The sequence below is a fragment of the Phoca vitulina genome, unplaced genomic scaffold (genome assembly GCF_004348235.1).
Source record: "Phoca vitulina isolate PV1807 unplaced genomic scaffold, GSC_HSeal_1.0 scaffold22, whole genome shotgun sequence".
NCBI classification, from domain to species: Eukaryota; Metazoa; Chordata; class Mammalia; order Carnivora; family Phocidae; genus Phoca; species Phoca vitulina.
The window spans coordinates 15504015-15517356 of NW_022589725.1; the positions used below are offsets into that span (position 1 = coordinate 15504015).

Here is a 13342-nt window from a genome sequence, read left to right on the forward strand (position 1 = left end):
TCTAAAGGGTGAGGGGTGCGGGAATCATTACATTTTTCAAAGGAGAAGCCTTAGGTTCAGAGAGTTTAAGTGATTTGCCCAGGGTCGGTGTGCTTATAAAAATACACGCTCACGCTCGTGATCAGTGAAAATGTGTCTCTGAGACTGACACCTAGATTTGCTTGTTTCATTGCAAACCCTCTTTCCACAATACACTGGCAGGATGGGGAGGGAGGGAGGGACTTGCTTGGGGCCTTGGTAATCAAGGGACCTCAAGCCAGAAGGAACGGGGAAGGTGTTGCCGGCAAGGGCATTTTAGTGTAGAGGCAGGGACAAGCAGGTCGGGTTCTAAGAAAAAGGATTCGATGTGTTTTGCTGAGGAGGAGAAAACAACGGAATTAAGGCTGAATATACACTGAAGGGCCCTGAATGCCAGACTAGGGAATTTGGGCTGCAGGAGCCCGTGAAGAGTCACTGAAGATTTCAGAGGAGGCGAGTAACGTGATCTCACCAAGATGGGGAGCGATCTCTAAATCAGGACTCATCAGGAATGGTTGAAGAAACGGGCGTTGAACCTGGAAAAGAGAAAACTTCTTGCGGGGTGTGGGGGAGGTGTTTGTCAGACTTGCCCCCATTCTGGGGGAGAACATGGTCATGGCTGGGTAAAGGGAGAACGGACTTATTTTTTACGTGGGCTCAATGAGGGGTTGCAGGGGAAGCAATGAGGATCACCGGGTAGATGCTCTAGGAGGACAAATTCTCAGTTCAAATGAGGAAGAACTTTCTGGTCCTTTCAACGCACTTGAACCCCAGTTTACTGAGAGCTCACGGCATGCCGCAGGCACAGGGATGCACTGATGGATGCCAGTGATGGATGCAGACAGTTCCTGCCCTCATACAGTTCCTATGAAATGGGGGGAAGATACTCCTTGAACAGAAGAAGCACCCCAGAAATGACTGGTACAGCCAGACCTGGCTAGTGCGAGGCTGGGCTCTTTGAGAGTGGCAAGTTCTCCACCACTGGAGTTTTCAAGAGAAATTTGTCAGGAAAGGGGATCCTTGGGCTTGGAGAAAGGCTGGGTCGATGACATCTCACAAGATTCTGTGCCTCTCCACAGGTTGCAAATCTCCAGCTGCCCTAAATCCCTTAACTGAAGGGAGGAAAAAGGCAAACGATTAATTAACATTGCCTGTTTTATTTTCATTTTGTTTTTATTTTTTTATTTAAATTCAATTAGCTAAGGTACAGTACATCATTAGTTTTTGATATAATGTTTAATGACTCATTAGTTGAATATAACACCCAGTGCTCATAATATCACATGCCCTCTTTAATTCCCATCACCCAGCGTTGCCTTTTTTTAAAAAGCCCATATTTGGGGGCGTCTGAGTGGCACAGTCAGTTGAGCGTCTGACTCTTGGTTTTGGCTCAGGTCATGATCTCAGGGTCGTGGGATCAAGCCCCATGTCTGGCTCCATGCTTAGCAGGTAGTCTGCTTGAGATTCTCTCCCTCACCCTCTGCCCCTCCCCCCTCAAATAAATAAATAAATCTTAAAAAAAAAAATAAAGCCCATATGTGCATGTTCCATCTTAACTGGAGTCCAAGGTGTAGAGTGTGGCCAAGCAGGAATTTCACCCTCTTGTAGCTGGGTGACTCCACCTATGAACTGAAAGTCATTTAGCTAAAATTGTGACATAAGCATGCAAATTACTGGGCCTGTGGCTACAGCCATGGTGCAATCCTCCAGCAGCTAACATTAGGCCAACTCAAGGCAGACTCTGGGGTGGCACAGGCAGGGCCCTGACGCTGGTCAGTCAGCAGGTTGCAAGGGAGCTGGCCAGGGCAGCAGGGAGAGGAGGAAGGAAGCCCAGCCCTGACATCTTTGCAACACCACGTTATCTCCAGAGGAGTGTCATACTCAGGATTTCATGGCGTTGAGACTTGCTACAGCCCTGGGAGGTGTGTAGATAGGCCAGTGAGGGAACTGAGGCTCAGAGAAGTAAAAGAATTCCATCAAGGTCCCACGGTGGGCATGCCACAGAGCCCGGCTTTCCATCGGTCTTCTGAGTCCAACCTGGGCTTCTTTCTACCACACCAGGGTTAAGACTGATCAGCCATAGACCTTTGCAAAGGAAGACCAAGTGGGCAGGCACCACTGTCCACGCTTGTGGGTCCCAGGGCAAAATCTGCACCACTCAGCACCGGAAGGTTCTATAAGGGTAATAAGAAGACTAATAATGCCCACACTAATGGATTGCACTGGGCTATGCCAGGCAGACACTGTGCTAAGCACTTTCCATTGATTGTCTATTTTGATTCTTGCTGCACCTTAACCTCAACTTTACAGATGAGGAAATGGAGGCTCTGAGAAGTGAGATGACTTGGCAGAACCAGAATATGGACCCACATCTATGTGACCTCCATGGCACCGCCTCCCTGTCACCTCTGCAAGTGGCCTCGCCAGGTCATTGAAAGTGTTGGGGAAGAAAAATGTCCTCTGCCCCTCGAGGTTCTTCTGGCTGGTCTATGAATTAAATTGATATGAGACAGATTAAGAGGAGAAAATCAAATTTAATTACATCCATGCAGAAAACCGACATAAATGTGAGAGATTCCAAAGACAGTCAGGCAAAATGAGGTATCTATGTCATTCTGGGCTAAGGACTAAAGGGTCTGGGGCTTCAGAGGGAAGGAAGGCCAGGCACGGGAAGAACAGGAAGGGTAAAGGTTTGGTGAGCAGATCTTGGCTGGGCCATCCAGGAACGACGGGACAAAGGGAGGACTTGGATCAGATGGGCCTTGCCGGCCTCCTCCCTGTCCACCGAACTTGGTTCATGTCATACTGCCATTATCTATGGTGACAGCTCCCTTCCTGGAGCAGGTCCTCTCTAAAAAAATATTGTAGCCAGTTGGGGAAGTGGGGAAGTCGACGTTTCTTCCTGAGTCTTGTGGGCCTTGGTTGTTTTCAGTTCAAAATGATTCACATGCCAAAGTAGCACATCTTAGGGCAACTCGTTCTGAACCTCCAGGGTTCCCGCCTCTGAAACTTCCCTGGAAGTTTCACATCTTAAAAGCTGAGCCTGTGACTGTGGAGAGAGAAAACGGGCTAGTCACTGAGTGGCGAGGGAGCCGCCACGGGAGGGAAGACAAGGATTATATGAGGACAAACAGGAAAGAACAAGTGGAAACACATGTCCCCGCGGCTCCTTAGAGCAGCTCCCAGTCCCAGGAGCAGGGCCATCCGGCATCACCTGGCCCAGGGGATGTGCGCTCTAAACGCGACCTGTTGAAAAGGAGCGCTTATTAATAAGGGCAAGACACAGATTGAAAAGGCACCCAGAGTGGACACTTAGAGACAGGAAATGGAACAGATGGAGACCCGTGCTCTCCAGCCAACTTTCTGATTCATGAATACAGAAAAGTCTTAATAAGAAAAGGAGTGTTTGGTTTTGTCGTTGTTGTTGGGTTGTAGTGTGAATGTAGGGTGCTTTTGTTTGTTCACTTGCTTGTTCGTTTTAAAGGAGGGATAGGTGAAAGCAAAGTCGCCTGCTCCGTGATCTTAGGAAAAGCTGTCTACTTTGTGATGCTGACCGTTTCTGGTGCCTGGGAACTGGCCCTGGAAAGCCTCACGTTAAGGTTACCTGTAAGGCTTGTCTCCAGTGGTCTTGAGAGCGGTGATCCGGGTCTGCTTTGGCGTGGTTCGCGTGAACCCAGGAGGATTTTTCTTTTATTTTGATAGCAGCATGGGTGGTTAGCTGTACCTCATAAGGTCTGTCCCAGCGAGGCAACAGCACATGTTTGCTTCTAAAGACCTTGATGCACGCCTAGTCTCCCGGTCGGAAGGGATGGCAAGGCTCGTCTATCAGTGTGTGCCATGCTTCTTTTACCTGTTGGTGATATGCTTCTAGTATACTAGTTAGTTCCCCCAGATAGCTAGTCATGGCATTAAATTGTTCACTTCAGTCCCTGTAATGTTCACTTAACCCACAGAAGTTTGAGAGATGCCCATTCGGTAGGCATTGGGTACCCAAATGCTACTTCAAAAAGAGTTGATCCATGTCCCCTCTTTGGAGTATTCTGGATCTTTATAAGAGCCAAGGACAATGCTTCTGGACATTTAAGTCTGGTTTCTTGACAGATGTTTCCTGAAGTCCTTTCTCTGTCTAGATTGTCATGTTCCACTTACCCTGATGATCGAGGATGATACAGGGTATGAAATCTTAATGAGTACCCCAGAGTTTTTGCAAGCAAGTGGTTTATCTCTGCTGTAAAATGAGTTCCTTGATCTGATTCAGTCCCTAAAGGGATGCCAAAATGAGAAACAATCTCAATTATTAATTTCTTTACCACTGTTGTGGCACGAGCTGGTCTAGTCGGATGGCATCAGTCCATCTGCTAAATGTGAAGAGAATAACCGAACAGTGAGAATAGCCCAAGGCTGGGGGCAAATGTACAAAATCCATCAGAAGTACCGCAAAGGGCAGCACGGGCCTAGGAGGACTTCCTGGGGCATATCGATTTCTTCCAGAAATTTGGTGAGATTCACAAGTAGTACACAGGAAAATCATTTGGTCAGGAATTTTGTGGATGCCAAGGCAAAACCAATTGGATTTTAGTTCCTTAACTATCCCCTACCAGCCCATATGTCCCATTTGGTGGAAGAAAAGTACAAGCCAAAGGGTTAAACAAAAAGTGGGGGGAGGGCTATAGGAAGTCCATTTGGCCTGATAAATATATAATCCATCTAATGATTGTTTGGCACCCATTTGTATGCTACTGTCTTTTTCAGATTGTGGGGCATCTGCCTGCAAGTTAATCATATCTGTCAAGGACAAAGGCAGGTTTGCAAATTGGGTGGAGAGAAGATAAGGGGGTCCATTTGGGGCTGCATATTTAGCAGCTCTGTTAGTCCTATCCCTTCCTAAAGATGTAGCATCCATTTCCTTAATTTGGGAACAATGAACAAATGAACCACGGTGACTTTAGAAGGGAGGTGAATAGCTTGTAATAGGCCAACAGTTATATGCCCATTAGCAACTGGAGTACCAGCAAAGGTGTGCCAACAGCATGGCAGCCTCCAAAAGCATGTTTGCAGGCTGCGTGAATAGTGACAGTTTTCCCTCCTGCCAACGTGCAAGCTCTAGTAAGAGCTAGGCGTTCAGCCGCGTGGGCTGATTTTAATGGGCAAAGAATATGCCTCCACTGTTCACATGGGGAAACTATCACATACCCAGTTATTATGTTTCTCCAGAAATACCATTTCTAGGAGCCATCACAAAATAGAAGTCAGTCTGGGTGTTTCAGGGGATGTCTGAGAGATCCTCTTGTGGCTTTGAGGCCATTTCTATACTCGTAAGGCAATCATGGGGAATAGAGTGGGCTCTCCATCATCGGGGGGCAGTAAGGTAGCTGGATTTCAAGTGTGACAACCATCTAAGATGATGGAAGGGTTAGTCAAGGGCTTGTTCACAAGGGGTCTGTCACTGTGTAGAGAGGTGCTGGGTTTTATGAACTTTTAAGAGAGCAGACACCGCATGGGGATCACAGAGATGGATGTGGAAACCTAATGTAAGTGCATTGGATTTGTCAATCACATTGGCAGAAGCCACTACTGCATGCAAGCGTGGGACCGTCCCTGATGCCGCAAGGTCTAACTGGCACGAGAAATATGCCATAAGATATATCTGAGAGGCACAGGATTGTCCTAAAATGCCAGTAGGAATCCCACGATTTTTATGGCAGTATAAGTGAAAAGATTTGTTAAAAGTTGGCAAGCCAAGAGCTGGGGGTGCTGACAGGTTGGTTCCAAGGCTTTGAAAGATGTCCATGTCTCCGAGGGCCAGGGTATATGGTATCTAGGAGAAGGGCATACAGACGTTTAGCAAGGGTTGCAAAATTAGGGATCCACGGGCAGCAATAGCCAGCTGCCCCTAAAAATTTATGTAACTGCTTTCTCGTTTTGGGAAAAGAGATGGACAAAATTGACTCAAGGCATTTTAGGGTGAGCTTTCAAATGCCCCAAGATTATCTCATGTCCTAAGTAGGTAATAGTTGTTTGCACCCATTGAAGTTGGGACCGGACACCCTCTGGCCTGGTTCAGCTAGTGCCTTTAGCAGAATGAGGGTCTGTAAGAGCTTAGTTTGATCACAAAGTGATCAAACAGAATGAACAAGCATGGAGCCTTGGGTAAAGGCTATAGAATCCAAGTCTGCTTTAAGTACTTGGAAAATACTGAAGGAGACTCACAATATTCCTGAAGTATGCGAGTCCGTGTTAATTGTCTCCCTCTGAATGTAGATGCAAAAAGAAATTTGTGAGTCAGGGTGCAATGGGATAGAAAAGGAAGCTGAGCAGAGATCAATTACTATAAACCAGGCTGCCTCAGCAGGAATCGAACTAAGAATAATAGCCAGATCTGGGACTACAGGATGCAGAGGAAGAACAAAGGTTTATGGCCCTTAGGTCTTGCACAAATCGATCTGATTCCAGTCTCAGTCAAATTTACCTTCTTTCTTTACTGGCAAGATTGGAGTGTTCCAGGGTGAAGAAGTAAGGAAAAGTACACCCTGTTACAAGAGAAAGTCTATTATGGATTCAACTCCTCACTCAGCCGGGCTGGACAGGGGATCCAAGCGGCCCCCGCTTTTCAAAAGTCTGCGTTACACCACTTGGCGTTTATGAAAGACCTACATTGCTCCCTGCTTTCGCTAACTGAAAGAAATCCCAAGAGGATGTTCGTTTTTACAGAAAAAAGGCGAGAAGCAAAAATAGCATTCAGCGTTTGTTGCGCAGTGAGCCCTTGTAGAGGCCGCACACGCCCCCAGCGCTGAGAGCGGCCCCGCCCAGCTCCTTCCCAGGGACCTGCACAAAGCATCTCAGCATCAAGACACCATAGCTTCGAAGTGTGTCTGTGAGCATCCGTGCTTTGTCTTGATTTATTCTGTGCATCTGTTAGCAAGATGTGTCCTAAGGTATCATCAAAGCTAAAGAGAGGTTAACTTGGGGTCTGGGAACACTCAAAAATATTTTTCCACATAAACTGATAGCGATTGCTTTCTTCGTTTTCTGCCCCTTTGGCTTGCAAAAGATTTCATAGGGACGCTCTACTTATCTATGGTGGTAGAAACCCATATTGAGCTACTGATGGAATCCGTTTTTTCCTTCTCCAAGTTAATGCAATGCACACAGGCTTGGCACTCAATCCAACTCCATTTGCGTGTGTAGCCCAGGGACTAATTAGAACGTCTTTTAAACACATCCTCTTGAGGGGCGCCTGGGTGGCTCAGTCAGTTAAGCGTCTGACTTCAGCTCAGGTCATGATCTCAGGGTCCTGGGATTGAGACCCACGTTGGGCTCTGCACTCAGCGGGAAGCCTGCTTCTCCTCCTGCCCCCTCTCCCCCTGCTCATGCTCTTTCTCCCTCTCAAATAAATAAATAAAATTTAAAAAAAAAAAGACATTTTCAGAGGAATTAAAATCAGAATTAGTTTCTAGCAAAGGAAGTAGGAGATTTGGGGCTTGGTCTGAGGGAAGGGAGCTAAAAATGCCCTTTTCACTACATTTTAAAGTGGCATTAAATTTACATAACACATCTCTACCAAAAAGGCTTGCTGGTGAGCAGTTTGAAACTAGCAAGGCAAGGGGCGCCTGGGTGGCTCAGTTGGCTCAGGTCATGATCTCAGGGTCCTGGGTTCGAGCCCCACGTCGGGCTCCCGGCTCAGCAGGGAGTCTGCTTCTCCGTCCCCCTCTGCCGCTCCCCCTGCTTGGGCTTTCTCTCTTTGTGTCAAATAAATAAAATTAAAAAAAAAAAAAGAAACTAGAAAGGCACGAATGGTGTTAAGAGAGCCTAAGATATTGGGGCAGTCTGGGATGTGGGCAATGAAACGTGCTGCCCGGAGACTCGGACAACCTGGATGGAATCGGAGGGGACGGCTGGAGGGAAATCTTCTGAGCAGATGACGGAGAAAATCACACCAGTGTCTATTAAGAAATCTTGTTCCCGGGGCGCCTGGGTGGCTCAGTTGGTTAAGCGACTGCCTTCGGCTCAGGTCATGATCCTGGAGTCCCAGGATCGAGTCCTGCATCGGGCTCCCTGCTCGGCAGGGCGTCTGCTTCTCCCTCCGACCCTCCCCTCTCTCATGCTTTCTCTCTCTCAAATAAATAAATAAAATCTTTAAAAAAAAAAAAAAATCTTGTTCCCCATCCTCTATTTTAGGCTTAATGGTGGGCTCTGGGGTGTGGCTGAAGTTCAGCTGACCTGTCATTTGAGGGGAAATTGAGGAGGAGAAGAAATGAACTTTCTGAGGGTGATGCAGTTTAGGGAAATTGCTTCTTAAACTCTCCTTTTTTCTTTTTTCTTTTCTTTTTTCTTTTTTAAAGATTTTATTTATTTGACAGAGAAAGAGACAGCGAGAGAGGGAACACAAGCAGGGGGAGTGGGAGAGGGAGAAGCAGGCTTCCCGCTGAGCAGGGAGCCCGAAGCAGGACTCGATCCCAGGACCCTGGGACCACGACCTGAGCTGAAGGCAGACGCTTAATGACTGAGCCACCCAGGTGCCCCAAACTCTCCTTTTTTCTTAAGTCCAGCACAATTTTTCTTTTAATGTTCTAGGTTCTTGCAACATCTGCAATTGTCTGGAGACAGATAGGGAATGGGCTTTGCATTCTCTCAGAGTCACACTTTTGCCTTTCCAAAGATTCAGGTTTCAAAAGCAAGAATTGTGGCTTTAAAGTCTTTTTTTTTTTTTAAGCTTTTATTTTTAAGTCATCTCTACACCCAACGTGGGGCTCGAACTCATAATGCCGAGATCAGGAGTCTTATGCTCTATCGACGGAACCAGCCGGGCGCCCCTAAAGTCTTTTTTTCCCCTCTGAGAGCTGGCACAGCTGGGCAAAGAGGAGATCTTGGAGCACCAGCCTCTTCCACTTTTAGGAAGTGCTCCTCTTGATGATGGAGACCAGAGAGAGTATCCTTGCTGGTCATAAAGTGAAGCTCTCAGAACCCAGAGCAAGATGAAAGGAAAAACCTCACCCAGTTTTTTTTAATATGCACATTAACAGCTTTAGCTAAGCCTTCGGTCCCTCGGAGGCATGCGCTGTGGGGTGGGGGACTGTGTGTTGTCTTACAGAGCACCTGGACCCACGGAAGTGTCCTTGAGGTTGTCAGGTGACCTAGTGTCCCCGTAACGCATTCTGTGGCCCACTTATCCGAACAAGGGAGTCTCGGGGCTAGGTGGCAAGTGCTCTAACAGCTCGTAAGTGCTCCATCTGTGCCCACCAATTTTGTGACTTTGGCTTCCAAGATGTCCCTTAGCAACAGCCTTTACCTCATGTGCATGTTGACCCACGGCACGTCTGTCTAAACAGACGCTGGTCTGGTGAGAACCATGAGCTCCCCGAGTCTGTAAGGCTGCTCCAGCTGCAGACTTAGAGGACCTACACCTGCGTTCATACCCTATAGTTCTTCCTTCTTACGACAAATGACACGAAAGACACAGACAGAGAAAAGCAGTGACTCTTTCTGAGAGGAAATGGATCCGTAAAACCCAAATTTACGAGAGTCACTAAACCCAAGGAACTACTTCCACAAACATTTTTTTCCTGCTCATCTCAATTTAGAGAGAGAAAAAGGACTCTCCCCACTTTGGCTCCACCAAACCCCGCAGAAAGAGAGTCCGGGCTGCTGACAGGGTAGGAATTCTTACCTCTGCTGGCGGTTCATCCTAGGATCTCTCCTCTGCAGCGTCTCTGGCCGGGGAAGTCTATTCTGCCAGTTAGGCCAACTACTGAGGAAGAAAAGTCTTCCTCTACCCCTCAAGGTTCTTCTGGCTGGTGTGCGAATTAATTGATACGAGACAGATTAACAGGAGAAAATCAAATTTAATTACATCCATGCAGAAAACTCACATAAATGTGAGAGATTCCAAAGACAGTCAGGCAAAATGAGGTATCTATGTCATTCTGGGCTAAGGACTAAAGGGTCTGGGGCTTCAGAGGGAAGGAAGGCCAGGCACGGGAAGAACAGGAAGGGTAAAGCTTTGGTGAGCAGATCTTGGCTGGGCCATCCAGGAACGACGGGACAAAGGGAGGACTTGGATCAGACGGGCCTTGCCGGCCTCCTCCCTGTCCACCGAACCTGGTTCATGTCATACTGCCATTATCTATGGTGACAGCTCCCTTCCTGGAGCAGGTCCTCTCTAAAAAAACATTTTAGGCAGTTGGGGAAGGGGGGAGGTCAACGTTTCTTCCTGAGTCTTGTGGGCCTTGATTGTTTTCAGTTCAAAACGATCCACATGCCAAAATAGCACATCTTAGGTCAACTTGTTCTGAAAGGAATGCCCAGGGTCCAATTCTTCTCAGCTCCTAGCCAACAACAACAACAGAAGTAATAATAAACAAATCCCTCTTGGTGCCACACTCAAGAGTGTATAGCTCACTTTCAGACCCTCAGCCAAAACAATGCACACAGTTCTACGGGTTTCCACAGGACTGACCCAGCATAAGGAGGGCTTTGCTCAGAGTCACGGCCAGTGCCATGGCAAGGGCCAAGACCCACAATTGGGGCCCAACACTCCGTGCCATACACCCCTCTGCCCTCTGCTCTCTTCTCGGTCATCCGCCAGAGCCAAGAGGGGGTTGCATTCTGCCTGGCATGGGCACAGTGCCACCTTACTTGGACCCTCCAGAGAACTCAGTCTTTCCCACCTCACTTGGCCAGCCGACTTTAAATAGACTCTGGAGTCGCTCAGAAATGGGTGTGAATCTCCAAGCTGCAGAGACTCAAGTTCACCCGTTTCTCCCCACTGCAAGATAGCAATAATAGTACCTATGTCATGGGATTGCTCTCAAGATGAAAAAAGGTAATAGATGTGAAGTATTTGACCTGCCCACGGGGAGCACTAAATTGATGGTAGTTAATATTTCCATGTTTATGGTGATGGATTGATTCACTTATTCAAAAATATGTGGCTCCTGCTGTGCGCCAAGCCCTCCACTCTGCTCAGAGAAGACGCGAATAGTACACAGCCTATATATTCAAGAGCTCAGTCTAGGGATGGGGGCAGACCTAAGCAGAGGAACCAGCCCAGTGAGACACATATGGTCATCGGGGGCCCAAAGTGCACCAGGTACGAAATGCTGTGGGAGCCGAGAGAACAGACGGAGGATGCTGATTCCTCTTTTCCATCCCGCCTGTCTGTCCGGTCTCACCTTCTTCGAGGCCCAGTCTTCTCACCTTCTCCCTAGAGACCCGATCTTGTCATCATGATGCTCGGTCTTCATTCTTACTCTACCCCTGGGGGACGCCGTGAGCAATCTCTGCTCTCTCCTGACTCCTTGAAGCATTATGATGTTTTTAAACTCCTTTGTCGATCACGGGAAACCTTGGTACTTGTAAATATCCACACTAGGATTTTTTGAAAAATGTGTAAATGACAAACCAGCGAATGCAAAATGCAGACGGTCAGAGTCATCCCCCTCCCCCGATCCTTTTTAAACCCTTGCAGAACATGGGCTCAGAGAGCGACCATGACCTACCCTCCCTCCTGCAGAGACCGTGGGGCAGAACCGGGATGAAACCGTGTCACCACAACTAGCTCTGTGGCTGTCCCGGCTGCCTCTTTAGAAAGAACAGTCTCCCCTCGGTCTGGATTTACTCCGTTACAGTCCACATCCGTGCACTTCACACTTGTACCACCTCATTTGATTGTTCCCAGCACTTAGGGAGCGGAGAAGGGTGGACACAATGACCCCCCCGCCGGTTCACTGGGGGTCTTCCAAGGCTTTGAGGTTCAGTGATGGCCCAGGGCCCTGCTTGCGTCAGAACCCACTGCTTCAAGCTCCCACCCAAGCGCTCTTTCCGCAGCACCGCAACCTCAACGAGCCGGCCGTGTAGAGCGTCTCTTAGCTCCTGTGCAAGCAGAAAACACCAACACTGTGTACGTGGAGAAAGGACCGCGCCGTTTTCTGCTCCTGGATTCTGTAGAAACATCCATTTGACCCCCCCCCCCCCCAGAGGACTTCTTAGCACAAGCTCTGGGCAAGGTCCTTTGAGAAAAGCATGACATCATTTCCTCATCTCTGCAATCCAGGAAGTTCATCTTCGAAAAAAAATCACAAAAGCGAACCCCTGGCATTTCTTATCTCCCTTCTTCTGCCCAAGCTGGTCTTGCACAAGCAGGATGACCTTCCATTGGGTGACAAATATGTCGTAAGGGAAACGTTTACAGGCACTACAGGAATGACCTGGTGCCTCGCCCACCTCATTAGAATTCTAATTAGGTGTGTAGGAGAGGCTGCTATAAATGGTAAGGACATCCCCAGCCATCTCCCCACACCTTCTGTCCATCTGTCCGTGCCATTCCCACAGAAGAGGCAGAGGAAGGCGAACATGACGGGTGAGTGCATGGCATCTTCCCTCCAGGTCCCTGCTGGAAGCCCAAGCTTCTCCCGGGCCAGCCTGAGAGGCCCGTGTTTGGCTTGGGACATCTGCCCCGGGGGGCTCTGAAGGCCAGATCTTAGTACTGAAGGATGGTGTATTCACGGGCGCCTCTTTCTCAGGGGCTGCCTCATCCCTCCAGTGCGATTCCGGGGGTAGGACATGTTTGGAATGTAGTCCTGAGTAATGGCCAGGTATTCCACCCAGCTGGATGTCACGTCCCTTAGACAGATGGACACGTCTGGCCTTTTCAAGCCGGCTGAGCCCTGCTTCCCCTGTTTCTCAGTGCAATTGTTCCAGCTGTCAGGAACGTAGGCAAAGGAAAGCACATCTCAGCGCTACAAGGGAGAGCGAGAGTGACAGCATGTAAGTTGATTTAAAAAAAAATCATTAGCACAGCTGGAATGCTCCTAAGTAAACCACACATCCGGAAGCACCGCAGGCTCTTTGAAAGTGACTTGATGAGCTGAAACCTCCCGTGGCAGAAGGAGCAGGTGTGCCGTGAGGCCGTCCCTTCGAGCAGCACCGGGGAAGGGGGTGAGAAAGAGCTACGGGGAGTACGGGTTCTTTGGCCCTGTGGTCACTGCTGAGGATCTGGGCTCTCGTTAGTCGGTGCCCCTGCCGGGCAGCGTGCTAATTATTGCCTGTCAGGGGTGCTCAGCCTCGTGGGTTGACTGGGACGCCAAACCCAAACAGGGCATGAGTCAAACCTGTAAAATATCGTGAATGGTCGTTAGGACCTCGGGAAGGTTTGCCAAAGAAACCCTTCAGCATGATGCAAAAGGCGAATGCTGGTTACTTGGGTAATCCCAAAGCCCAGGGCAGGGTGGCTGCAAACACGAGCCCCTCCCCTGTCCCCCGTTTGCTCCTGTGAACATGCATTCGCGCCGGCTTGCTAACAAGAGCTCTGGACCCTACACACTGT

The 13342-nt window shown here is 48.6% G+C and overlaps 1 protein-coding gene across 1 annotated transcript in view; it reads left to right on the forward strand.

Moving 5' to 3' along the window:
• The first annotated feature begins 12369 nt into the window (after positions 1-12369).
• The window catches only part of TGM3 (transglutaminase 3), a 38420-nt gene continuing 37447 nt past the window's right edge, over positions 12370-13342 (forward strand). Inside the window, exon 1 of the mRNA XM_032419957.1 lies at positions 12370-12376. Coding sequence (XP_032275848.1) covers positions 12370-12376 — 7 coding nt within the window. The remainder of the gene's footprint in view (positions 12377-13342) is intronic.